The sequence below is a fragment of the Melozone crissalis genome, unplaced genomic scaffold (assembly GCF_028551555.1).
Source record: "Melozone crissalis strain CALT ecotype California unplaced genomic scaffold, PUWL_Pcris_2 ptg000023l_1, whole genome shotgun sequence".
NCBI lineage: Eukaryota > Metazoa > Chordata > Aves > Passeriformes > Passerellidae > Melozone > Melozone crissalis.
In genome coordinates this window covers 35517571-35545005 of record NW_026535801.1, presented here as the reverse complement: position 1 = coordinate 35545005, position 27435 = coordinate 35517571, and the positions used below count along the sequence as shown (strand labels likewise).

At 40.6% G+C, this 27435-nt stretch overlaps 1 protein-coding gene across 3 annotated transcripts in view; it reads right to left on the bottom strand.

The window, feature by feature from the left end:
• Positions 1–27435, bottom strand: part of THSD7B (thrombospondin type 1 domain containing 7B) — a 299304-nt gene that overhangs the window by 130148 nt on the left and 141721 nt on the right. For all 3 annotated transcript variants that reach the window (XM_054277755.1, XM_054277756.1, XM_054277758.1), the window contains exons 9-11: positions 6613–6804; positions 3032–3266; positions 1222–1337 (exon numbers count right to left, since the gene is read on the bottom strand). In XM_054277755.1, coding sequence (XP_054133730.1) covers positions 1222–1337; positions 3032–3266; positions 6613–6804 — 543 coding nt within the window. The remainder of the gene's footprint in view (positions 1–1221; positions 1338–3031; positions 3267–6612; positions 6805–27435) is intronic.

Genomic DNA, 27435 nt, shown 5'->3' with positions numbered 1-27435 from the left:
TTTTACTGTGAGATGATAAACTTGGATGTATTTCCTCAGATAAACTACAAACAGCTCAACTGGTAAAGTTCTGTGTAAAGCTGATTTAGTGATACCATGTTTGTCTAAGTTCTGATCTTATGCTGGTACACAATTAATTTTAAATCTGCCAGGCAATACCTGTTCCTGCTTGATCTGATTAGTAATTCACCATCTGTATATTGCTTTCATTAAATACAACTTTTCTATAAAAAAACCACAACACCCCTAACAACTCATGTATGTATAGTGGCTTTGAAATTTCATTATCATGCTGAGGTTTTAATTGTGCAATGCAAATTAAAAAAAAAATCTTGCAATGCAGCCATATCAATAACAGATTTAGCAAAAAACAAACTCCCTCATCTAAGAAGTTTTAATTTAGAATTATATTAAAATGATAACACTGCCAAGGAGGTTAAATAATTAATTTCTTCTCATTTTAATTGTAGACTATTATTTAATAAACAAAGTAATTTACCAGGTAATTTATTCTACTCCTTCATAGGCAGCTCATTTAAAGTCTAAAAATAAATTGCTAATTAAAACAGGATTCACTGTTTTAGAAAGCAACTCATTTTCCTGTAAAATATAACAAGGACTACACTAAAGCATCCGCTGATAATCTTTGAAGGGCAAGGAAACTACCAACAATAATGAAGTATTCTGATAACTGAGCAGACTTTCATCTGAACAATTAATGAAACACAAATTCGTCAGAAAACCCAACACTATATGATTATAAAGAAACTTTGTTGAACACTCGTTGTGCCTCAAAGTTAACCAACAAGATCAAAGATGTTTGGCCCTTGAAAAACAACAAAGCATAGGAGGTACTTGCACACCCCTGTACGTACACCCAGGCTGGTTGAGAAAATTACATTTGATATGTAACTGCAATAAGCAATGTGCAATTCCATGTGCAGCCATACAGCACAGGGGCCTTGGAGCTGTGACTCTGAAGGCAGAAACTCAGACGGAATTTTTTCCAGGCAAAGAGAATTCACATGTCCAAAGCTGCTCACAAGGATCCCACCTGCCCAAGAACATCAACTCAAAAGTCAAGGTCCAAAGTCCTTAGGTCCAAAATTCACACAGATGAATGCCCTAAAAGTTACTAGACTGGTGTGAACTTCATCTGCCACAGGTTTCTAGGCCAATGCTCCAATTTTCCCCCCAAGTTTTGACTTCTTTAGGGCATACCAGGCTGACAGGCTGTGGGGCAGGGTGTCCACTCACTGAACAGTGTCACAACACAGTCCTTCCTGCAGGGCAGGAGACACGGCCGCACTGCCTCGGGCCGGATGGACTCCGGACACCTGCAGATAAAACACAATAAAAACTTAAAAATACGGAGAAAGATTCATTCCTGAGACTTTCACAAGGCTGTGAGCACACTGCCACATCAAAGATACCACTCTTGGCCAGAGCAAGCCTTATTTTTCTTTTCACTCATGCAACTCAGCTGAGTTTATTATGTTTCAAGAATTTGAAAAAAAAAATAATTGTTTTAAAAAATGGGGAGCTTGGCTAGATGACTACAGGCTAAATGTAGCTCTGTCTGTGACATCAAAACCACAAAGCTCATGGGACTAAAAAAAGATATATTTATTACCAAAGAAAGTGAGTAGTTATGTTTTTAAAGTAGTCCTGTTTTAGCACAACATGCAACAGCCTTCAAACCACCTGTCTGTAAGGGCTGATGACATATTCCTCAACTTTCAACCTCCAAGGAACACAAAAATAGTTTCAAGTGCAATACAGTAAAAAGAGCTCTGTGATTTTCTTCATTCATTTTAACTCCTACATGGAAAACATGTCATACACATTCTAATAAAAGTTTCAGACACAGTAAATATATGAAGACTTGAAGAGCAGAAAAGGGACAATTTTATGGGATCTGTCAGATCTTGCAGATCAAGTGGATGAACAGGAAGGGAATTAATTTTTCTTACTCCTTATTAATTTCTACTAAAAAGATCACTCAACAATACTGGGTAATGCATGCAACCCAAAATGATCCCATTTGAAGGGGGACTGTGCCATTAATCCATACAAGAAAAAAAATGTTAAAACCATGATTCAGCTACTTAAGTGTTTACTTACCCCCTTCAGCTCCATTTCTTCTTACACCACCTCCAGAGTGGAGGGGGCAAACAACTATTTTAGGCATTACATAACTCTATAAACAATATGTTTAATTAGGTAAAGTTCAAGCTTATCAATGCATTTGAGACATACATGAATACCAGATTTCTTTCCTTTTATTTAATTAACCCCATTAACCTCAAGAATGTTAATTAACTTTACTGAAATCAGCGCAGTCTGCTTACACAAACAGCATTGTTTTGAGAGTTACAACAGGAAAGGAAACTCAGTTCTCAGTCTCTAGACTCATTAATGGTGCAAAAATAATTAGCAACGTCTTGATTTTTCGATATTAAGGAAAACATCTGTGCTACTTATTTTCCTCATTCAGTAAAGCAAAGCAAAGCAAAATTTGGGATATTTCTACTGCAGAATACGTAATTTTGCTGTGTTGCTATCACATTATGGTAGCTAAATAAAACAAGTGAACAATATAGATCACACATATGGTATTGCCTTATTGGAGTGTAAATATAATGCAAAATCTATTTACTTTTTCTATTTGATTAGAGCACTGCTAATAAGGAGTTGCTGAACATTATATTCAAATGTATTTCATATTTTCTTCACACCCGTCCTTCGGGGAAAATATTTGCAGAAAACTGTAAATTAGAGTAGCGGAGGAGCTACAGCAAAAAATCTCCACCACTGAAAGCATGTTTTTGGCCTGGATTTACATGGAAAGTTAAAATGGGCTGGATATTTGGTTTGTTTACATCACTGTATCAAGAGTGATGGAGTACTACCTGGAGAGTTAGTCCCGAAATGAAATTATTTCAACGCTGCAGAGTCCACACACTTGCTGAAAATGCCTTTACACATCATGTATATTATAAACAAACACTAGCAAGCTTTCTTTAAATACCTTTTGGGAGTGACCTGGCCAGAGCTGCTCTTCCTGCAGAAGACTTTCCTGGTCTGGATGCCCACCCCACAGGCGGGCTCCCCGCTCCAGCTGGAGGTGGCGTTGAGGGCAGTGCCCAGCACGTCCTCGGAGCAGGAGCTCCAGGGGGACACGTCCCAGAAGAAAGGCACACACGGGTGCTCGTTGCAGGCCCGCTGCTCCCGCAGGGCTCGCTCAGGGGGACAGCCCTTTCCACCTGCAAAGGGTCAAGAGAACACCACATCCTCATTTCATGTTCTTAAAAAGTCAGGTTTGCACAATACCTTCTCTTCCCCCCCACCGGAAATAAGTAAATAAATAAATAAAGCTTGAATAAAGCTGTTGACCTTTATGGCTGCAATAACAACCTTCTAAAATATTGTTTCCTCATTAAACTAGCCTTGCATAAAATTGTATTCCAATGCATAATGGAAACAAAAACAGGCAAAGTGTATTTCTGAGTTACTTTATCAATAACTCCTACACACAGCCAAGTTAATTCCATTTAAATGCCAGTATCGTTCAGCAAACATGCAATCAGGTTTAAAGACGAATTAAGCATTATTTTTATGTTCATTCTCCTTGCTAATCTCCCAAGAAGGAACATCTCTCTCTCATATTTGGACTCTATTCACGTGTTCCCTTAAGGATTTGAGCAGCAGAGGAAGCTGAACTGTAATGACAGCAGGATGCATCAAATGAAACCCACATCTGCAAATCAAGGAAGGAGAAAACTTTAAAGACACGTTTTGAGCATGAAGCCTTCACTTCTTTGAAGGACCATGCTTCGAACTCATGTCCAAAGATTTTGCCAAACTGCTGCACTTTGTCAGCAATTGGTGACAAAGCCCTAAAGTTGAGGAGTTTGAGGAGCCTCCCCAGAAGCTGAAACACTTCAGCCAGCAGCCTGAATTTATCCATAAAAGCAGATGATCCTAGCTCAAAAGCTATGGAGTAATGCAGTGAAATTTAACAGTAAGCATTGTCATTTTAGGAAGAAAGAGGAAAAAATTACCAAAATCAAAATCATTCTCCTCCAGTAGGGAGGACCCAGCGAACTTGGGACACAGCCAAAATGCTGGAGGTTTTGAAAGAGCTGAAGTGCTGAGGACAGATGCCACAAGGTTCAGAGCAGATTTACACCCTACCAAAATCAACAGGAGATGAAGGGATGTCAAAGGGATGCCTACTGCCTTGCAGGACTGACCCTCCTGAAAAAAGGCAAGGCCCCAAATGGCCACAATGAACAGCAGTGAGAAAAGAAAAAGAGACAAACTGCCTAACCCACTGGATAATCATGTCACATTACCATTCATCTTTTCATGAAAATGGACTGCTCCACACAGAGCTCAGTCTCAGAAATGTTTAGAATGATGATGAAGTAGAAAATGTCCCAGGTAGCTTATTTCCTGAAGAATCTGACTTGGCAGGAAAAACACAAACCAGTTCTTTTTTCTTGTGTGTTTGAAATACAACTTAAAAAATTGCAACAAGCAAATGGCAAAATGCCTGATCCATTTGTAAGAAAAAAAAAAGCAAAACTAAAAAACATTTCTAACTCAAATTTTGAACTTCCCAGGGAAAAATTAGGGTGGTTTTTTTTTTAATATTATGTTAGTTACAATATGTTAATGAAGCTCTTCTAAACAAGGCAGATTTAACTTAACACATAGAAAATGTCTTATCCAAACTTGCCTGCAACACTGCAAGCAGGAGATGCTGTTTTTGTAAAGACCACAAGGGCCTGGCCACTTTCTGCATTTCATTGATAACTTTTGTACAAAGAAAGCAGGAGAGCATGCCCTTGCCTGGCCATTCCAGTAGCCATTTAAAGATTATTTATGATGTTCAGCAGCTCCTATAATTCATTTTACACCTGCTGGGAGTGTCTGCTCCATTATATCCTCTTGTACCAAGTTTCAGACTTGCTGTGTAAAGAATTATCCTTTAAAACCTGATTGAAATCCAGTCCCACAGGTTTCATCAATAGCTTCCTGGTTATATTTCGGGAGCAGGTAAAGAGCTTGGAGAAAATGGCAAAAGATTTCCATAAGTCCTTCAACAGTAGAGCCACAGCTGACACTTCCTCCAATGACAGAGGACAAAAATGGCCCTTGCAAAGGTACCAGAACTCTGTAGAAGTCAGGGGTGAGCTGGGTATGGAAAAGGTAGAGAAAGCAGGTAATTCAAAATTGCCTTAACAATACAGTGATAATGGCATTAACTCCACTTCCAGTCTCCCAAATTTCAGTCACTATCTGAACACAGATGTGCACTCTGCACAGGAAATCATTGCTAAAGATGCACAGAAAACTCAGGGAGTTTGATTTTAATAGTTAATTATTCCTTCCTCAGAAACTTCAAGTATTCAATTCAGAGAAACTTCAAGTATTCAGAGTACACCATTTTTAGGCTAGTGCCTTTCAGGCTAAGATGATTGTGCTTCTGTACTTCCAGAATTCACTTCTTCACCATTTCACTCTCGTTTTACCTTTTATTTGGATTCATTATATCCATGGAAAATATGAGACCACCTGTATTTTCATTTTAATTATTCTCTATCTCATAGACTTTTTTTAGTAGTAGTTATTATCATTCAATCAACAATTATTTTCATCCTGAAGGGTCCCAATTTTCTTCACAAGTGCTTATGAGGATGTTTATGTGAATACAGACCTTTCACATGAGTAAGGGTTTGCAAGATCAAGTCCTTACATTAGTCCAGAAACAGTGGGTGGCTTTAATTATAATTTACAAAATAGCATTTAACAGAACTTGTCCTGGACTAGATTTGCATCTAAAAGTGTTTTGCTGCTGCATTAACTGCACCTAGTTTTGGCACTAGCAAGTATTTTATGTCAACAAGGCTTTAGTCTGTTGGACCTCTTCACGTTCTATGAATTTTTATGCACTTGATCCAAGACCTTCCAAATCCTGTGAGATAAACCAACACATAAATTAATTACCATATGTGTAACTGAATTAGAAGACTACACCTCTAATACAAAAAGCTTTGTCTAAATAGCTGTATCAGTGATGTTAATATGCAAAAAAACAGATACATCATACGTCCATGAAGATCAAGAAGAAATGACATGTATTTATCAAGAGCTATTTACTTACTACAACAAGCAGGTCAACACTTTCCAGGTGTTACATTAAAAAATAAATAAATAAGCAAGTCCTTTTCCATTTTCTCATTTTTCACAGCTCACTGCTTTTAAATCATTACTGATATGTTCCCATATAAAGACACTTGCATGACAACTCTGTCATGCAGCAATTTTACTGGTAGAGCATGAAGCTCTCCAGAACCAAATTCACACCCAGACAGGCCCTCAACAGACAGCAATTCAGAGGCTGAAGTAAATAGTTTTCAGCAGTGACAGAATTTCTCCAAGTGACACATGAACTCCAGCCCATCAAGATCTCTTAGTCTTTTGGCAGAGACAAGCATTCAGTATTGTCCCCGATTCCCGAGGAACTGGGATTAGCTCTTGGCTCAGGAAAGTGAGTCAGAGCACTAAAGGAACAGTGATTATCCAGAGACGTTCAGCACTCACCCTCGGCTGGAAGGGCCACGATGGACCTGCTCCTGCTCTGAGTGCCCTCGGCGTTTCTGCTGGAGCAGGAGTGGGAGCAGGGGGACCACGGGGACCACTCGCTGAGCACGCAGTCCCTGGCACAAGGGACTTCACAAGCCACCACCTCGGGATGGGGAAGCTCTGAGCAGAAGTGATGTGGAACTTCTTCACCTGGAGCAAATGAAACGAGACAGACATGGAGGGAGGCACAGCCTGGTTCAATACCCACAGCCTGCTCCAAACAGACTGACTTGATGTCACACGTCCACCTGCCTGTGGAGGAATATGCTACAGAACAGCATGGGGTGAGGCTTCAGGCTGCAAAGTGCAATACTTGAACAATTATCTTAAAAATTTATTCAGGAAAGCAAAGAAAAAAATGTGTTTCAAGCTCAGTGTGTGACATCTTGGCTGCAGTCCACTCTCTGAAGGAGGTAAGCAAAAGGAATGAGATATTACAGCTTTCTATTGATGAAATTATCTCAACAGAACTAATGATAATTGCCCCACATTTTCTAGCAACCCCTACCTCCAGAACTTATTTTCCACAGTACAAATTGTGCAGATCCCCAAAAGTCAGATTACTTTTTCCTGTAGGCCAGAGAAGTTTTGGTCCTTCCCCTTCAGCCTCACCAGAATGAGCCACTCTTATTTCTGACTCTTGCCTCTCACCCAAAAGCTAGGAGATCTAAAATTATGAATCTATTGGGCCACCACCATCCAAGAGAGAAATACTTTCTGCTGCAGAGAACCAAGAGAACTGGACCAAAGCAGACATTCTGATGAGAAGCATCTTTCCAAAAGCCCTTTCAACAAGGACAGTCAGGAAAACCTGCCAACCAAAAGAATCACCGCCAGAATCAGCACCAAAAGGAGGCACATGAGGGATGTAATGTGGAATACAACACAGGGAACTATTGTTTTTAGAAAGGAAAATAAAATAAACTATTTTTAATAAGAAATTTGAGTAATTACATAGAATTTACAAGGACATTATAATTCATAAAAAGTCATAAAATATAACTCTTTTAGTACTGAATTACACCCAGTGTCTTACAAATGTGTTTTAAGTGATGAACAGTCATGACTGACTTTGCTACATTATTCAATTACTTAGCACTTCTGGACCCTCAAGAAACTTCAGCTACATCTGAAGTTTCTAGAAGCTCAACTGTTTATAAACAAAAGGGTCCCATCACATGTTACCTCCTCTTTTGCCCCTATAATAGTTACAAACCCCTCCTTCAAGGTTTCTTTAATTATGAACCTAGGGAAAAAAACCATAATGACTATCCAGCCTTAATTATACATTTAAAAAAAAAAATTCTATTGGCAGAAAGTGCCTCTTTCACCTCACGCTCCAGTAACAGGCTCTGTAACAAGGCAGCCCAGGAAGCAATTATAACTGGGAGGGGAGAAAACTGAGCTGCTTTTACAAGAGCCCACATCTACAAGTGAGTAAATAAGAGAGGCAGGCTGTGAGCACATAAAGCTGTCAAGAGCACAGTGCTATTATCTGCAGTTGCATCCCTAAATGAAGACAGGCTCATCACCCTCGAGGCACAGATAAAACTTTTCAAGCGTATTATGAGAAGGAACAGCAGATCCAGCAGGCAATCAGACTGCAAGATATGGTTAAAAATACTTTGGTTTTATGCTCCCTTTCCTTTGTGCTCACCTGGAAGGCTCAGTGTGCCACCCCTCTACACAGAGCCCCCATCCATCGGTGCTGCAATTGGCATCCCAAGGAAAACTGAGCTGAATCCACTTTGAGCAGCCTCTGTATCAGCACTGCTGCTTTGGATGCTCACCTAATGCTGAAAACTACCTTCAGAAAAAAACCAATGTGAAAACAGCAAATAAACCTGTTAGGCTTATTCCAGCTGTCTTCCCAGGTCACCTAAGCATCAAAATCCCTGCTAAGGTTTGACAGCTTGTCTGTAGGGCAGCAAGGCAGCCAGGGCAGGCTGCTTTAGGAGTCAGCGGTGCAGCAGCACCAAGAGATTACATGCTTTGGTGAAGCAGGGTGAAACACCTGTCCTCCTCTCCCATCACTGACAGGACAGCCAGGGACAAGCTTCAGAACCAGGCAGGACGAGGTGGGACATTGGCCCTGAAAGCATGAGCCCCGTCCCTCCATCCACAGCTCAGGGTATCTGCTACATCAGGACTTCAAGGCCAGAAAGTGCCATGATGTTCACCAAATTCTGAATTTGGCCATTTTATTTTCCACCAATCAGACTGTGCTACAGATCTAAGCATCAGAGAAGAACTACTTGTTGAAAGCCAAGAGAGCCTTTACACTGATTTAATCAGACCTTTAAAAACTCAAACCACTCCTCTCAGAAGAGGATTTAAAACACTTGGGGCCCCTTTGAGGCGGCTTTTGCTACTCATAAGCTCACATGTCACATATTGTGGGGTGACCACCCTGTGGGGAAGGGGGACAAATACACTTTCAACTTCTTCCTTCCACAGTTTCTTTTCAGACTGGATTTACAGCAGGTGACAGCAACACTGCAAACAGAGGCTGCAATTCACAGTTCCTGGGCAAAGAAAGGAAGCTTTGTGCTTTGTTAGGAGGAGTTTACCACCGGGTGCACGAAGGCACAATTCAACACTCACTTTGATTTACTTTATAGCTCCATTTGCTGTGTTCAGGTTTAATAACTGCCTTCTATTACTGCAGAAGGGGAATTTCTTCTGTACCAGCTGCCTGGCAGAGAATTCTCAGAAAACTACTCTATACTACAAAGGGAGGCAATAATCTTTAATTTTCCATGAAAAAATACTAGAACAGGACATAGCTGAAGTGTGCTTTATGCATTGTCGCAGATTTAAAGGGAATATTAAATTCTCAAGAGTTTCCAAGCTGTCCACTCAGTACCTTGCAAGTGTAATTCTTATCTCACATATGGCTGAATAATCTTTCTTGGCCTTTCCATAATCTTCACATGCACAAGTGTGTTCTGTGAGGCCAGATGGGAGATCCACCCAAGTGGACTGAGGGAGCTGGCAGAAGAGCTCACCACACCACTGTCCATCCCTGACCAGAATTCCTGGCTATCCAGGGAGGTCCCCGAGGTGACTGGGGACTGGAAATGTGACACCCAGCTACAAGAACGGCTGGAAGGAGGATCCAGGGAACGTCAGGCCTGCAGCTTGACCTCAGTACCAGGGAAGGTGATGGAGTAGATCATCTTGACTGCTATCACACAGCATCTATGGCACAACCAGGGGATCATTCCCAGCCACCATGCATTAGGAAAAGCAGATCCTGCTTAACCAACCTGGTCTCCTTCTATGACAAGGTGACCCACTTAGTGGATGAGGGAACAGCTATGGATCTATCTATCTTTAGTCTTTCTGGACTTTATCAAAGCCTTTGACAGCACTTCCCACAGATTTCTCCTGGAGAAACTAACTGCTCATGGTGGTGCAGTGTGCTGGGTAAAAGCCTGTCTGACACCCAGTCCCAGGGAGTGATGGTGACTGGAGTTACATCCAGCTGGGGCTGTCACCAGTGGTGCTCCCCAGGGCCCAGCACTGGCCCAGCCCTGTTTAACATCCTTACTGATGATCTGGACCAGGGGATCAAGGGCACTCCCATCAAGTTCATGGATAACATCAAAGTGGGCAGGGCTGTGGATCTGCTGGAGGGCAGGAAGGCTCTGCAGGGGGATCTGGACGGGCTGGATCCAAGGCTGAGGCAGCTGTGTGAGGTTTGGCAAGGCCAAGAGCTGGGTCCTGCACTTGGATCACAAAACCCAGGCACCTCTCTAGGCTGGAGGGTGCCCAGTGGAAAAGCACCTGTGGGTGCTGGCCAGCACCAGCTGAAAGAGCACAACCAGACAGCATCACCTGAGAGCACAACCCACATGAGCCAGCTTCTGATCTGACTGAGGAATAAGAACTGCAACAGCACCCTCAGCATCCTCAGAGCCAGCTGATCCCCCTCACATGCTCTTTTTTCATGCCTTAAACACTGATTGTTCTCAGCCTCACTGAATGCTTGCTTTCTTAAAAGAAGCTGTAGTTAAGAAAAATGTTACAGTTTTCTATTCAAAATGCTTTATTGCAAGCATCCTGACCAACTCTAATGGCATTTTTTTAAACTGATTGCCTTGTACTTGAACAGTTTAGCGATTATAAAGCTGAATACTCAAGATACACCAAACAGATAGCATTTTACAGGAAAGATTTCATCCATTTTCTTTCATGTCAGGGCATAGTAATTACAAAAGAGAAGACAAGCATGGCATTTTTGTAAATATATTTGCTAACAAAGTTGCTCACAAATGCTAAGAAAGACCTAATGTACTGGTCTCTGACTCGAATTCTTTAACAAAGAAACAGAGAAGCACCATCCTGAGCAGACTTTTTCATTCACCTAAAAGCAAACTAAATTCTTCCCAACAAGAGAAACAAAATAAGGAATGACCTAAAACCCTCCGTGAACTGAAGAGCTTGGCTTTTTTCCAGAAACTTAATTTCTTTTTTCATTGTCTTTTGCATTCCAGAAGGAGAAGCCACTCCCACAGTCCTGAGTAATGCACTCCACGGTGAGGCACTGAACCAACAGGAATGTTTTGTTTGGAATCATTCCAATAATAAACTGCACCTGTCTGTTTTACACTCTGCCATGCAGCTCTGGTGCACTATCTCATTCTTCCCAGTGACCTGTTATGCCCACCTCCCATGACACAGTTTTTAATTACTCCTGCAAAAGACATCCCTCCTGGCTCAGGAAAAAGGGAATGTCCACTGGACAGGAGACAACTAAGGCAGCAAAAATAAAAATCCCATCAGGCAGCAGGAACCAAAAGATCAACTCAATAACAAACCGAGTGTTCTCCTTTTGACATTCAATAATATGATACCATGCTCATTTTTTAGAAAGAAAAATTGCAAAGTCACTTTGAAGTTTTCATGTCTGAACATGTTTGGAGCCTCAAGTGACCTCCATGATGGGAAAAGACCCAAGACAGGAATTGCATTTCAGACCGTTCTGCACTGCTACCTAGAAGTTCAGAAAATTTATTTTTTGCACAAGTGACTGCTGCAAAAATGCTGCATATTTAATGACAATTACCAGTTTGCCATCAATATTTCTCCTTGTAGCATTTCAAATTATTCAGTGGAAATAATGAAGCTGTCATCTAAAATACTATACGTATCGTAAAATTTTACGTCCCACTTAAATCTCAGAAAAGAATGACAATAAACTTTGATTAAATACTTGCCTGTAACAGAGTGAGATGTCAACAGACAGCAGTAAATTCAGAGGGATTCCTATTGACTGCATGCCAGTTTGCTGAGAGCAACTGCATGCAGAGAAACTGTGTGCTGGCAGGATCCTGGCCTGGGCATCTCATCAATTAAGGAAAATGTTACATTTAAATGCAATAACAACCAAATTGCAATAGGAGAAATTTCTTACAACCCTCCTGAACATCTTCATCTCATCACAACATCACAGATTTATTTTTTTTTCCCACATTGCACAGCCAGCTTTAGACAAGAAAGCATCCAGGACTTGCCATGCTCAGTCATCTCCACAGATGAATGTCACACTCCACTGCAATCGTGGCTCCTGGCTGACTTTGCTTAATGCCAGTCAACAGGTAAGAACAGCAGAAAAGAGAGGTGTCAGTTTGTCAGGGAAAGCAGTGGTGTATGGAATAAATTTAATTGCACTGGTCCATCACGATTACCAGAGCCCCACGGAGGGGAAGAGGATGCAAAAGAGATGAAGAGGAAGGGAGGTCGAGAGCGTGAAAGAAGGTGAAGCTGTGAAATAGAACAAGCTACTCACAACAGCCAAGAGGAAACAAACATAAATAAACCTGGACATTCCTTAGGGGGGGAAGAAAACAAAAGAGATGAGACAATCCTTAAGGTTTTGAGTCAAAAGACTTGGTCAAATGCCACTACAAAAACATTTTCAATCACATAATGCACAATGAAGAAAAAGGGAATAACAATGCAGGAGTATAAGGAAAAAGTAAAAGCAAAAAGGATAAAGAAGGAACAGAGGCAATGTTAATAAATATGGAAAGCAATGTATGTCTGGAAAAATGTTACAAAATCTCAAGTCCCTGCATAATTAGCCACAATCCTGTCCCTTACCTATGTCCAAGTGATCATTACAGAGGTTATGAGACAAAGATGATGACGAGTATAGGAAAAAAAAGCAGTATCTGTTTTCCTTCCCTATACATCCTCTACTGCAATTTGGACTGTTTATCCACAATTCTTTTCCCTCTTTATGCAAATGCACCTAAGAAAACTCATTTGTGAGTCCAAGGAAGCTCAGCACACGTCAGTGAGCAGCTGCCAGGCCTGCAGAGAAGGTCCCAGAACACCTCAGGGCAGAGCATCTCCAAACTCAAGGTTAGAACAACCAACACACCTGCAGGAGGGAACCCACAGAGACATCAGCTCTGCTGTGCCTCCTACCCCACACAAGAAAGACAACTTGTTCCTCAACAAAGGAATTTGCTGCACCTTCACCTGCTGAGCTTGGGCATAGAAGCAGAATTAGTTGTACCTCGTGGTTGTTTGCACAATCCCTCCTGAATGGAAGAGAAATTGCTCAAGTGGCAGCTGAAAGTAAACAAGGGTTGACTGTATCCCCAGAGAAAAGCAGGGAAATTCAGGCTGCTGTTCATAATAATTAACATAGCAGAGCAATCTGAAAACTTAAAGAACATAACATAATCCATATTAGTGTTCTGCAGGCTTTTTTTTTCCTCTATTTCTTTTCAATTCTTTCCTTATTTTCTCTCCATTATCCCTCTTCCTTGTAAATGAGAGAATCTACACAGGTGGGTTGATCAAGACTGATTGCAATTAAGATTTATTGTTGAAATTGCTGCTGTGGTGTAATTGAAACAGGTGTCCCTCTATTTCTTGCTCTGTACTGCTTTGTTCCAAATGCTAAACAACACAAAATATTGTAGAAACTAATCACGCAAATAATTTCAATGTATTTAAATATTATAAAATATACATATATTTTCAAAACTTTAAGGAAAAAAAATGTAAGTGGACTTGTTCACTCCAATAGTGTACAGGATCCATTTCATCTTACATCTTTGTACTGGGGAGAGTAATTTTAGTGGAAGAATTCAGGCATTTTAGCTCAAAAAAAAAAAAAAAAGGGAAGGTGGCATTCTATACCCAAGGCATCACACCTGTGAATTTCCAAACTCTTTATTTTTGACAACTTAAGGTGCCATCTTCAATGTCAAAACTTGAAAAAAAATTGTAAGGGGCTTATTACAAAGGGAAAACAAATTATGCTCTCACACAGCCATTGACCCCAAAAAGAAAACTTTTGTGTTCAGACATGGAAAAATGTAAATCTTTTGTACCTTCTCGTTTGATTATTATGATTTTTCTTCAGATTATGCTACTCTTAATTATGACATGCCCTGCTCATTTCCCTGTAAGCATGATAAACCTATCACTGATTGTTATCCAAGTGATATTCCCAAAGTAAATTGGCAATTTGCAATATATTGGCAATAGCAGACCCTTTTTCTCTTGTAGCCCCAGAAACTACCCCAAAAGTGAGTTGGCATTAACACAGGACACTGAAAATTCATAAACAATAGTGCAGCAGATGAGGTTGATCTAAGTTGGCAAAAGTCTTGTTTTCAGATACAGTGAATGCTAATGATAATAAATAATTGGAAATACCATCTGGACTCTTTAAAAAACCTCTTTCTCCAAGTCTGCAATTGAATCTCTACAAAAAAAGGGGATCAATGCAAAAGAAAATGAAAACAGTAAATTAAAATTAGATTTATGCCAACTACTTTAAACTAAGAGCTCATTTAGAAGCAGTTAACACAAAAATGTGTTCTAGTTCAGCTGTAGAGTCTGGCCTAAGCTCATAAAGCAACTCTGAGAGCTCCCACTATCCATCAGGAAATGTTCAGAATCCGCAGGACCAAATACCAGGCTATTTTTTATTTTTATTATTACTACTATCTTTTTCAATTTTGTCTCTAATTGATCCACAAATCTCAGAACTGAGCTTTTAAAAATTGCAATAAAGAAAATACACCCAGTAGCACAGATGATCATCAGTGAAGGGTCTAGATGAATGCCTGAGATCTGTTCTTGACCAAAGCAACACAAACAGCAAGCCATGACCTTTGGTTCTTGAGGAGAACTTCCCACTGTACACCCAGGTTTAGCCAAGAGCAGCTGTGCATGTAAAGTGCATTAGACATTTTTCAGCTGGGTTAAGTTACTTCTGGCTAATGTACCCTGACCTCTGCTTGAACCATTTTTACATAATAAAGCTGTGAATTTTAGGCAGAGTGTTTAATTCCCACTGTGTTTTGCATACTTCATTTAGTACTTAAAATGGGGATAAATCAAATATAGGAAACACAATATTAACAATATTTTCTGTGTGCTTCCACTTTGCCTATGAGGTGGAACTTTAATTGCATCATTAATAACAATGCCTGCATTTTCAGACAGTAGTGCATCATTCCTCTAGTGCCATTTAAACTGCATTTGGTCTCTAAACTGCTCCACCCTCTGGAACTGGTTCACTGATTATATTGGAACAGCAGCCTCATCCTGCTTGCATCTCAGCTGCCATGGCATCAACAGAAGAATTTAAAGGCAGGAACCACTTATTATGACCTAAAATTGATTATTTAGAAAAGTTTCCTGATATTTTCTCTCTCCAGAAAGTTTCTATAGATTTAAAGGTGACAGTTGCTTTCAGGAAGAAAACAAAACAAAACAACAAAAAAACAACAAAAAAATCCACCAATGTTTTTCCCAATTATTCAGCATCCAAACTGTTCAAAACACATTAAAAAAATAGGGGGTGTGTGCACCAATAGCTGCTCAATTTCCCCAAACTGAGTGACAGAGCTAACACCTGAAGACTGTATGAAAAAATGTCAAAAAAAGGTCATTGCCAATGCTTCTGTAGTGCCCTCGTGGTGCAGCCAGAGCTCACAGAAGAAGAGAGGGAGATGACAGAGGACAACAAAAAGGAATGTGAGGGAATAAAACCCAGGAGAAGGAACTGCCTTTGTTGTCAAAATTTCCCCAACCTGGCTAAAGGACCATGTGCTGAGGTGGGAGCTCAGACAATTGATGATTGATGTTTGCTGGGTTCAGTGCCAGCAGCTGCCCTCCCACACTGACCTGGTCCTTATTTGCTCCAAAGTAGAAAAGAAAAAAAAAAAAAAAAAAAGAAACCCAAAGGGTCCAGATTGATACCAACCAATCCTCCCCCCAAACAGATTTTCCAGGTCCTGTTGGAGAGCTGCTATTTTAACTTTGCTATCAGATTAAAGGAAAATACAGAATCAGTAAATGGAATCAGATGAGCACACCTCACCCCATTTTTAATCACCCTGAAGTGTCAAGCTGTCAGGAGACATTTGGACACACTTTTCACATATAAGAATAGAAAGACAAAAAGCAAAGAATATCCGGCTAAAATTTGGTTTTCTACCACTAAATTTCTTTGTGTGAAAAAAGCAATAACCTCCCTGCAACTTAGAAAATATTTTTGTTCTGATTATTCAGCTATTAAAATAGGAAAGTGTCGTTTCACGACAATTGCTTTCGGCAGGAAATATTTTACACTTATATTTGCAAGGAATAGGAATATAAGGAAGAACAATATTAAAACCTTCAGCGTTAATCTGTATTTTCAAAGCTAAGCACATTTTGACAAACTTTCTAATAGACACTGTTCAAAATTCATAACATATATGAGCATGATTATATTATTCTAATTTATTTTCTCTCCCCTCATGCACAGCAATAAAATTTTACCTTTGAACTTATATTTATTACAACTTTCACTCTATGAAGGGCATGCAGGCACAGAAATATAATAAAGCTCTGCTAATTCCATACATTATTGAAATCCTAAGCGTGCAAATGGTATCTTACTGTCTTCATGCATACTTAAAATTTCAATCCAAAAGCTATTCCCTTAAAAGAGATGGTTAAGCAACAGTATGTGTTTTTCATACATTTGTAAATTGCTGTAGCAGAAATTATATCTTATATATTCAGAAAAAATTATGTAATATTAGTGTTTGTTTAGGTGTTGTAAGCAAAAACTTGATAGATGCTAAATAATTGAGAGCTCCATCCATCAGACTCCTAAGCACTATAAAAATGCAGAGGGGAAATGCTAGAGAAGAGCCTTTGCACACCTATGAGCTGCTGTAAATTGTGTCTAATTCCAGCAGTGAAAATCTCACTGACTTCCCCAAACTGTGAAGTGTTCAGCTATGCAGGATCACTTTGAACTTAACAAAGCACAAAAGGAATTTAGACCAGGAGGATGAGGGGTCACCCATAAAGCAATGACACCTGGCCAAGGAAAACATCAGGACTAACACACAAGAGAAATTTGGGGCATCTCTTAACCTGGTAGATAGAGCAGCAACTGACCCAGCAATCCAGGTGAGGGAGGAGCTCCTGCAGTCGAGTGGATGACAAAGTGTAAGAGTTGAGTCAAACTGCAAGTGCAGTATTGGCAGAGCTCCTCTCTCCTGCAAAGGTCACTGCGCACATTAGCTCCAGCTCCATTGATTAGCAGCTGAGATAGCAGCACTGCACACTCCTCTGAGCCATCAGCAAGAGAGACAAGGGGGTGACTTTCTGCATACCATGTCCTCATCACATTCCTGGTAATTGTTCAGTCACAGATAAGGCACAAATAGGGAAAACGCAGCAGAACAGAGTCCTCTGAAAACATTAACAGAAACAACAACCTTTACATTTGGCACTGAGGCATCAAAAATGATAGCTATTATTGTGGCTGTAATTATGTGGCTGGGACTCAGAAGAACTACATTTTGCTTCCCTGGAAACACAGCCATGTGTTTAACACCTCAACCCACAGGAACAGGTCTCCCCACCACGGCCAGCTTGCAGAATGCCTGCAGGACCTGAAGACATGCTGCCAGAAATGGTGCAAACGGCTCCCAAACTCATGGGGTCCTCCTGGAGACAGGCAGTGCCAGCTCTCAATTTCAGATCAAATTTAAGCTACTGAGCCATTCTGTGTAAAAAGCCCAGACAAGACAAGTCAAACCTCATCTTTGCACAAATTCCCAGCACCAAAGAGCAATGCAGGGAGCAGCTCACCACAGCAAACTACCATGGTTTGTCTCTCCTATATGAAGGTGGACTTTCAAAATCAGCTATCCCAGCTACCACTCCAGAATTCAACAAAAACCTCAGAAATGTGGTAGTCTCAACCATGTCTGCTTTAGAGAGGAATACTCTTTTAAAAAGTAAGGAGAAAGGTTTTTCTCTGAAACCAGACAAGCAGAACAAAATTTTTACTTGGTCTCAAGCAGTTAGTTGGAACCTATTCCATTACAGACTTTAAGTCACCTCATTGGCAACACAACCTCCCAACATATTGAAAACCAGCAGGAAATGTTGAATTAATACATATAAGCTAACAAGCACTCCTACGGCCATGAATGTTTAATCCAGTTTTTCACTAGCTGACACAATCCCCCATGGCTGCTCTCTGGTTTTGAAGCTTTGAGACAAGGGAAGAACTAGAAGGCAAGGGCTGCAGAGCAGGGAACCACAGAAAAATCAGAGGGAAAAGTCTCTGGAGAAAGCCTGGAGCAGAACACTCACAGCAAAAGAGGAAAGGCAGAAATGTGAACAACTGGAGTGGGATGGTGGAGGGAGAGAAGGGCAGGAAAGTGAGGATCCAGGAAATCAGCCTCTCTCTTCAGTAGCTGTGGGGCCACATCTGGATGACGTGTAGAATACTTCCCAGCAATATATAGGATTTTAACACTTGTGTGCTGTGTATACAAAAAGATGCAGAATGAGTTTTCAGACAGTGCAATACTGGCTGACTGCACAGGGTAACTTATTACACACGGGAAAAAAGGAAGTTCTACACACCTTTGGGGTCTTACCAATACATCTTAATGTTCTGGACCATGACAAATGATTGGATAACAACTCTTACTCCCCTTGTCATCATCCATCTTCTTAGGAGGCTTATTTCTTCAAATCCTGATGATGAACCTCTGTAGTCACTTATCTGAGCAGTGAAAATTTATTGCCTTTACTAGAAAATGAAATTCTCTTCCAGGAGAACTGCACTGGACACAAAAGGGCAAATTTCCACCCTAGAGTATATGGATGCATTTTCTTCCTCCTTAGTGGAAACTATATACATTTATCCAATGTCAGGGTATCTCCTGTGTTAATAAGAATGGCTAATTTCCAATTAAATGAGCTTACAGATCATCGAGATGCCCTAATGAGAAAAAAAAAAAAAAGATAAGGCCACATCCTAATCCTGCTTTCACTGCACATATTTAATAGGGCTGCCAAGGCAAAGTCTCCAAAATACTTACTAATTACACTGGACTGCCTCCAGCTGCTGTCACTGCCAGGGAATGGGCAAACTTTGCAACAAACCAACCCACCAAGAGTTCAGAGATGATATTGTTATTTGGGGAAAGCCTTGAAGAGGTCAAGAAACAAGAAAATAAAGTAGTTCAGGGCTGATTCGGACAGAAAGTAGTCTGCAGACTTCATAATCAGCTGCAGGAAGATATTTTGGCACAGCTGGGAGCAGCTCTCAAACTGGCAAGGTGCAAAAGTGCAGGGTAGATATTCCACAGCATCATGCTGGAATTCAACAAACACCGTCCCCAGCAGATACAGAACCTGTAGTGCAGATTGGAGTGTAAAAAGAAAAAAAGCCATAGGCAGAAGCCTATAAACTCAGCAGATACAGAACCTGTAGTGCAGACTGGGGTGTAAAAAGAGGAAAAGTCATAGGCAGAAGCCTATAAACTCAGCAGATACAGAACCTGTAGTGCAAACTGGAGTGCAAAAAGTCTATAAACTCTGTCATCTATAAGATGACGTCCAAAAATGTCATCTTATTTGCGTGCTCAGTGGCAAAATACAGTACCCCAAGGGTCATTGTTCCCAACACAGGGAGAACCCAAACACCAAAGGATGACTAGAAGACATGAAGGCACATCACTAAGAAAATCAAGTTCCTACTTCTGTCAGTCAGTAATGAGAACTAACAAATCTGTGCAGGTGGAATGAGACCCTCATGAGAAACACTACCAGGAGCAGTCTCTGCAGCCTTCTCCTCAAGCTGCAGGTGAGCCATGAACAGCTCGAGTCAGGAACCTCCACTCCAGCTTTTCAGTGCAAGAAGGGTTGGAAGAAGTGCAGGTGCCCAGAGTGATACCATAAATATTGATCACAGTGCTCATTCCACTTCATTAGCCATGGAGCACACAATGGCTCCCCAGGGAGAGGAAAAGGCAGGACCAATTCTACTCACACTGCCATACTAAAATGCAAACCTTGTGGAATATTATTTCAATTACTGCCGCTTATTCATGCCAATTTCAGCCTATTAAAAAAAAAAAAAAAAAAAAAAAGAAGTGTTTCTGGACAGTCAAAACTCTGAGCTGCCAGAAAGGTACATCCACACTACATGAATCAGCCCTGTGTAATGATACCCAAGAGAGCCCTGCAACGAGCAAAATGCAGTTTTTCAGCCCAGCACCTCACCCTGGGCCCCTCAAAACACAGGTCATTAGCCAGAGGAACTTTTGCTGCTGCAGCTGTGGTGTTTCTGAGCCGCAAACTGGTCTTTCTGGCAATGAGGGGGCCCTATAAACTCAGTACCTTGTTCAGACTGACTTGCTGTGCTGGGCTGACTCTGGCTGGGCACCAGGGGCCCACCAAGGCCACTCTGCCACTGCCCCTCTCAGCTGGGCATGGAGAGATTATCATGGATTATCAGGGAAGGTTCATGAGGTGAGTTAAGGGCAGAGAGGGATCACTCACCAGTTGCAGGCAAAACAAACTCCACTCAGGGAGATCAATTTAATTACCAGGATAATGAGAAATAAACCCAAATCTTAAAGCGCTTTTCCTCCCCTCCAGGCTTCTCTTTAATCCTGATTTTCTCTTCCTCCCCTGTAGCTCACTTGCTACCAAAACCTTGACACTCAAAGCCAATACACCTACATAGTACAATACATAAATCCTAAACCATTTAACCTTCAAAAATATATGTCTGGGAACCCTGCCAGAGAGTATTTGAAAGGGATTACAGTAAATGTATTAGTTGTCACTTAAAATTAAAATATGGATTTCAATTGAAACTCTATATAAGGGGCACTTTTCCCCCCAAAATCCGTTAGTTAGCAACCATGCTGAACGAAGGGGAAATTGTACAGTCAGCTCAGACTACACAGGGCAAGCTGATATATTTTAAAAGCTACATTTTTATCTGCTGAAATAAAACATTTTACTTTTTTATTTTTCTACTTTAATCAGAATATAACCTCATTAAATGACAGTGTGTGAAAAGAACATATAAACTAGAAAGAAAATATAAAAACTTTCTGAATAATTTAATGTTTATTGCTTTTAGACTTTGATATTCTGGTCTTTACTACTTAAATGCAGTTTAAATGTATTACTTGCCACAGCCTTTACGTTAAACCCAGTAAGTCTGCAATTTGTGATGAAACTCCTTATCTTGCTCTTTCTGAACCTCCACAGAGATCCAAGGTTAATTTACAGATAATATTACTTCATGAAATAATTATCTTAGTCTATAGTACTTAAAACAGCTGAATTCCAGAAAGATAGTTCAGCAAATGAAGCTGTTAGGGCAGCAGATGAGGCTGCTCCCAGGGGCACACACAGCCCCACGGGGCAGCACCTTCAGTGGGGGCACAGCCTGGGTACCCCAGCTGGAGCAGCCACTCCCGCAGGAATTCAGGGCAAGGATGCTCCATGAAAATCAGGGATCCAGCCCCACCCAATCTCCCCCTCCAAGCCCCCACATGCCAATGGCAAGGCAGCCTCTGCCTTCCTCTTCACAAAGCCAGCACTTGCTGAAAAATTACTCTCTCCAGCCATTCTTTCTCATCCTGCTAATTTTTCCAAGCATCCTCCTATTAAACTACACAAATATATCCATTTAGTAAACATCCCATTAACCAGGTCAGCATACAGTGTTCACAACTTATTATGGAGCAGCACCAAATCAGTCACAGAAGCAATTATGCAATTTTAGAGCAGACAAGTCACTTTAATCTTCATATGGGGCTGGGGATGTACATGCCAATGTTCATTCACAGGACTCATTCATTTCCAGGTATTGTATTGCATTTGTTTCACCCTCACTTACACAGCACTCATGTCTTTTGATTTGTAAGTTTTGTGGGCTGTCAGAAAATATGAGCTCAGTGCTCCACCCTTCATGTCAAGGATTTTTTAATTGAATTTAAGGGTATTTATACACTTCTGTTGCCTGGGGGTAGTGGGATATTTAGAATCAAGACACAAACTGTTACTTTATAAAGCCTTACCTATCAGTAACAATAAACAAGCATTAAAAAAAAGAAAAAAATACCCAACAACAAACATTAAAGAAGTGCAGATCTTTCCAGAACTGTTTAAAATAGGTGGTTGTAGAGAAGAGAAATCAGAGCTAAGAATCTGGGAAGCTACAGTTGCAACACAAGAGGAAAAAATGCCTGTTAAAATCCCAGCTTTATTCACAGACATGCATTTATTGAAGTGTCTTGGGAAAACGGGATGCCATATAATATTAACAAACAAGAACATGCTCTGTCAACCACATGCAGCACCACAGACATTTTGAAGGCCTAAATAAATAATGTATTAGAAAACCTAGCCTAGGCTGAATTAATTCAGACTCCAATGATATAAATGAACAGCAGTAGTGGAATTATTTCCTTGGGACTTTAGTCATATATAGCATTAAAAGTTAAAGCCTTAAGATACTTACTGATAGGCAAGAAAGTGAAATCCTTAGATCTATGCATGCCCAGAGAGCACTCTACCCAACTTGGAGTTTCCAAGAGAGTTACCAAAGCACTCAGCTTTATTTGCAAACACCATGAAACAGAAAAAAACACCCTCTTGGCTCTAAGTCCCCTTTGACACAGCAGTAAGTGTACAACAAACAGTGCAGACTTGGTATTAAACGGGAAATCCGCTGAAACCAGGCCAGGGGAGTGATGGAAATTCTGCATGTGGCAACAAAAAATGCAATTTGAACTTACAGGATGTTGGGTTTTACAATATACAGTGGGCAGCCAAGGTCCACCTCCTCCCTGCTTCAAGCAGCTCTGAAGCCTTTTCTACAGAACTGCCCAACACTGATCAGGTTCATGAGGACTCTCGAGTTCTGCTACATTTTCAGTACAAAACCAATGTGGTTGTTTATGTCCTGACCACATTTGCCAGTAATGAATGGAAACAACCCCCAGGGCAGGGACAAACCTAGGTACAGCACCAGAGGAGATGTGGAAGGGGCCAGATGAACCTCACACCAGCTGGAAGTGACTTTGCTCCTCCAGCAAAGCACCCTGGGCTCATCCAGACCCAGAAAATTCCCTGCTCACTTGCCAGATAAGGATTCTCCCTCCTTCCAGAAAAGTCACTTTATAACCATCTCACTCCAGATGCAGTGCCTGAATCCCCATGGACAGCACTGCCCACAAGACCAACCCAAGAACTTTGTGGGGTTATTTTTTCCTTCTCAGTAATATGAAAGGAAAAAGCAGTGTTGTCAATGTGCTACTGCCCCAGTCCATGGGGATGTGGTGGCTCATTTTTATCAGTTTTTTCTCTTTCTGGTCTTGATAATTACAAGGTCAATGTGAGGGTTCATTGGTAACAACTCCATCAGGTAACTCATGGCAAAATATAAACCTCAGCTATCAAAAAGGAGCTGGGGAAATTCGTGCTTACAGTCCAGTCTCCATAGGAATTTTTAAATAAAGCATCTATTTTAAGAACCATGACAAAAGGTGACTCTAAAATTACACAGTAGGGAAAGACCAGGCTTCAAATTGTAAAATGCATCCCAACAATCCAGGATGATTCTGTTTCTAAGGAAACTCCACCTCATATATATATATATATATATATATATATATATATGTTCTCTCCACAAACTTGGCTCTGACATTTGCAAGCTGCCTAAAGATACAAACTGAACAAGCTGTTTATTTAGAAAAGGACCATGAAATATCTTATCCTGTTACTTGTTTAACTCTCCTAGACAAAGGCAGTACCTAATTTGAGGCAATTACAGCCGTACTTCATGCAGACAGAAAGAAAAACACCACACAATGGAATTTTAAATTGTTCTCAATCTCCTCACAGAGCTAATCTTTCTCAACTCACTAATTCACATTCACTCCAGCACTTCACAACAGCTCCCATTTATTAAATACGAGATTCAATCCACAGATAAACAATTCAATAACGTAATCTACACTTAAAATAATAGCTTGGCTTCAAAGTTTTGGGGGTAATAAGGAGTTTTCCCTCTTTATAGCTGTTCTTAGCATCATTTCTTGTCACAACTTCAGAGCTGAGGTTGTGTGATCAAGGTGCTCTGAAGTTGCATTTCCACACAAGGCAGGAACTGTGTGAGGACTGAATCCTGTCCCACAGAACTCACTGAATTCCGTGGGAAATCTGCCAACAAGGGAATGCTGAAGAACATTTAGGAGCCACATCTTACAGCTGTTTTCCCTGCTCTCCAACTTCTCTACTACTTCATATGTGTTTTTCTCTTTTCATTACTACCACCTGACTAATCTCAAACTGCTGCCTAATGAAGAGTGCTGGCATTACAATACTTAATTAGAATTAAGAGGAAGATTTACTTTAAAAACCTGACCAACCAATATGCCCCAGAGCCAATCTCAGTAGTGCAGAACTACCCCAAAATTTCCACGTTCCAAATTCTTAATTAAAAGTTTGTCAAAACTTCTTATTTTATGTCAGGAGCCTTCCCCTCCAGCATCCATTAACCTCAAAACAAGTGACTAAATTGTTTTTAAATCAGCTCTACTTCATAAACAGCTTGATAAAAAAAAACTCAAAGAAAGTACAAGACTTATCTTTCATTTCCACTCAACAGCTTTCAGAACTAGTGCACAAAGGTGGCTCTCACAATCACTCCTGTCCAGCACCGAAGGAGTTTCAGCTACAGAAAAAGCTTTCTGTAGGGCCACCCAGCAGGGAAGGATTAAATACACAAAAAATCCCTGCTTTTTTCCCTCCACTGAAGGGCTGTGGTCAGGGATCAATGTGAGGAGCTGTCTATTGAAGTTACTGGAATTGTTCCCTTGTTTAAGCCTCGGGAGAAGGTTGGTGCTGACACCCAGAGCAAGGCACAGAGCCAGACCAGGGCGCAGCTCCTGCCCGAGGAACAGGGGGCACTGAGACCCCCTGGCTGCTCCAACCCTTCCTCCTCCACATCCCTCCTCTCCCTCACCCCACCCCCCTTGCAGACTGTGCTGCAGGGCAGCCCCCAGCCCCACTTCTTACACATACTCACTACCAGCCTCCTGCCTGCAGAATCAGGTTCAGTTTATTTCTACTTCATACAGGACTTAACTGGCTTATTTTGAAACATTTTTTCTTCCATGAGTCATGTCATGGGATTTGCACTCCATCCCACTAAACCTCATACACAGAATGCAATAAAATACAGCCAGTCATTTCTTCACCCTAATGACCTCCTGTTTAATTTAAGCCTTTTATACTGTCCTGACTATTTCTCTTAGGAAAAAAAGTACTGGCTAAAATAATTTTGAAATGTGAATTGGGCAATTTTCTCTCTATTAGAATCTAAAAAATATCACATGTGCCAAATACTATTTTCTGGTTTGATTCAGCCTGGCAACCTAAGAAAATCAGAATTTGCCATTGTACAGTTTCTCCATTAACTGCACCCCAGAAAATTTTGAAACATTTTATTAAAGTAACCCAAATGCCTTAGAAACTCCACTGGGGATGAGAAGGATGAAAAGATGACATGAAGTATCCCCATTATTCATATTCCCCAAGAAGCTGTGAGTTCTAAAGTCTCAAATCATGGTCAAGGAGTACGGTCTGCCATCTATCATATCTACATATGAGAAACCCTTCAGCAAAAAAGCCAGGAAATCCTTAATGCCCTTTGGAACCCACTTAATCCAAGAAAACAGAACGTTTATGAATGAGATGAACTCTCACTGTCACATCTTCCACCTGCTCCTCCTGGTGCATTCAGCCACATTTGAGTCACAGATGCAGAATTTTGTCATTAGTAATACTTTTCAAACAAATCCTTCCAACCTCCTTCCTCTTTCACCCACTTAGTTAATTTTAGAATTGTCATCAATCTACATTCTTAACACCCTTCTAGAACAATCCCATTTCACTCACATGTTTTTCTGAATCACAGTTCCCTAAGAAATGCAATAACCCTCCAAAAAGAACATGAACTACCTGTATGTGAAGTTTTGCTCTGTTTAAAGAAAACAGCCAAGCTGGTATTTTATGCTTCATTTCACTGAGAAAACAGGAATTCCTGTTGGTACTTACAGGTATTTTTCTAGTTTTGTACTGAAACAACTTGGGCTTTTCTTATACAATAGGGACAAACTCAAAGAAAACTATTATGCAATTCCTTTTCCAGACTTAAAAAATTAAATACTTCAGCAATTACAAAATACAATACAAGAACTTTATTTCAGTCTCATAATCAAAAGGTTAGAAAGCATCAAACTCCATAAAGGTTCCCAAGACATTAAAAGCAGATGATTAAAAAAAAGTTTTAATCTACATATATATGCACTAGCCTGGTATATAAATGCTAATCCTTCCATGAAGTTTCTTCAAAGCACTTGCGCCAAAGTAACAGACCTACAGGTCACACACACCCCCCTGCTCTTTAGGTAACCTTTATCACAAGGCTCAGATCAACATAGGTCAAACTTATTCCTTAACATTTAAAAAAGAAAGGGCAGTACAGATCTTGCCATATTAACTGATGTTTATATTTTTCTTAATGTTACAGCTCCCATTTCTGAAAGGGCTACCTCGACCCTTTGTTCCTGACCTACAAGTGTTTGAAGCTCAGGTTAATTTTTAAAAAAACATCAGCACCTGTTGCTCCCTCTCACGGTGCAAAGGGGGAGCTGGGTATTTGAAAATCCAGCTCCTCTCTGCTGAAACAGCCACAGGGAAGAAGCAGCCTTTGCGCTCACCATTTCAGCAATGCTCTGAAGTCTTGTAAAACATCTCTTGGAGACAGAGTGTATCAAAAAGGAGCACTAGATACTGAAAAGAATGGTGGTTTTGCATAGCAATTCATTTGGGGGCATTTTGCACTGACCACAAGCTCACACTTAGCTGGTAATAAAAAAAAAATAAGTTCACAGGTGGCTGTAATACCTTATAGTGACAGCACAGGAAGGATGAAAGCTGGCTTTATTCCTGATAAACCCCACTACATCTCCATCAGCCAAATATGAGGAGCTAAAATTACCACTGGATATAACTGCAGCTGCCTTCTGGGTGACTGACACAAGACACACCACCAGCATTTGAAAAAGCACAGCCACAGCTTAGCTGGAAATCATGCAACATATCTGCAACCAAAGATAAAGAAAATAAATCAGAGCATGCTTGAGTTTAACCTCACAATTGCAGCCCACGACCTTCCACCTGTCCAGCATTAGATACCTCACCCTGTACTTTAGAGAAATATTCCTGACTGCAGGACAGTTATTTACACACACACAGCTACTACAAGAATCATTTACAGACTTTTCCATTTCTCTTTTCCTTGGCTGGCAGGCCACATGTTTGCTATAATCTTGAATGAAATAAAACTGTTAAAGTGTGACTAAGCAGAGAAAGCTCTAACTTTCCAGCAGCTTACCTTAAAATCAACCT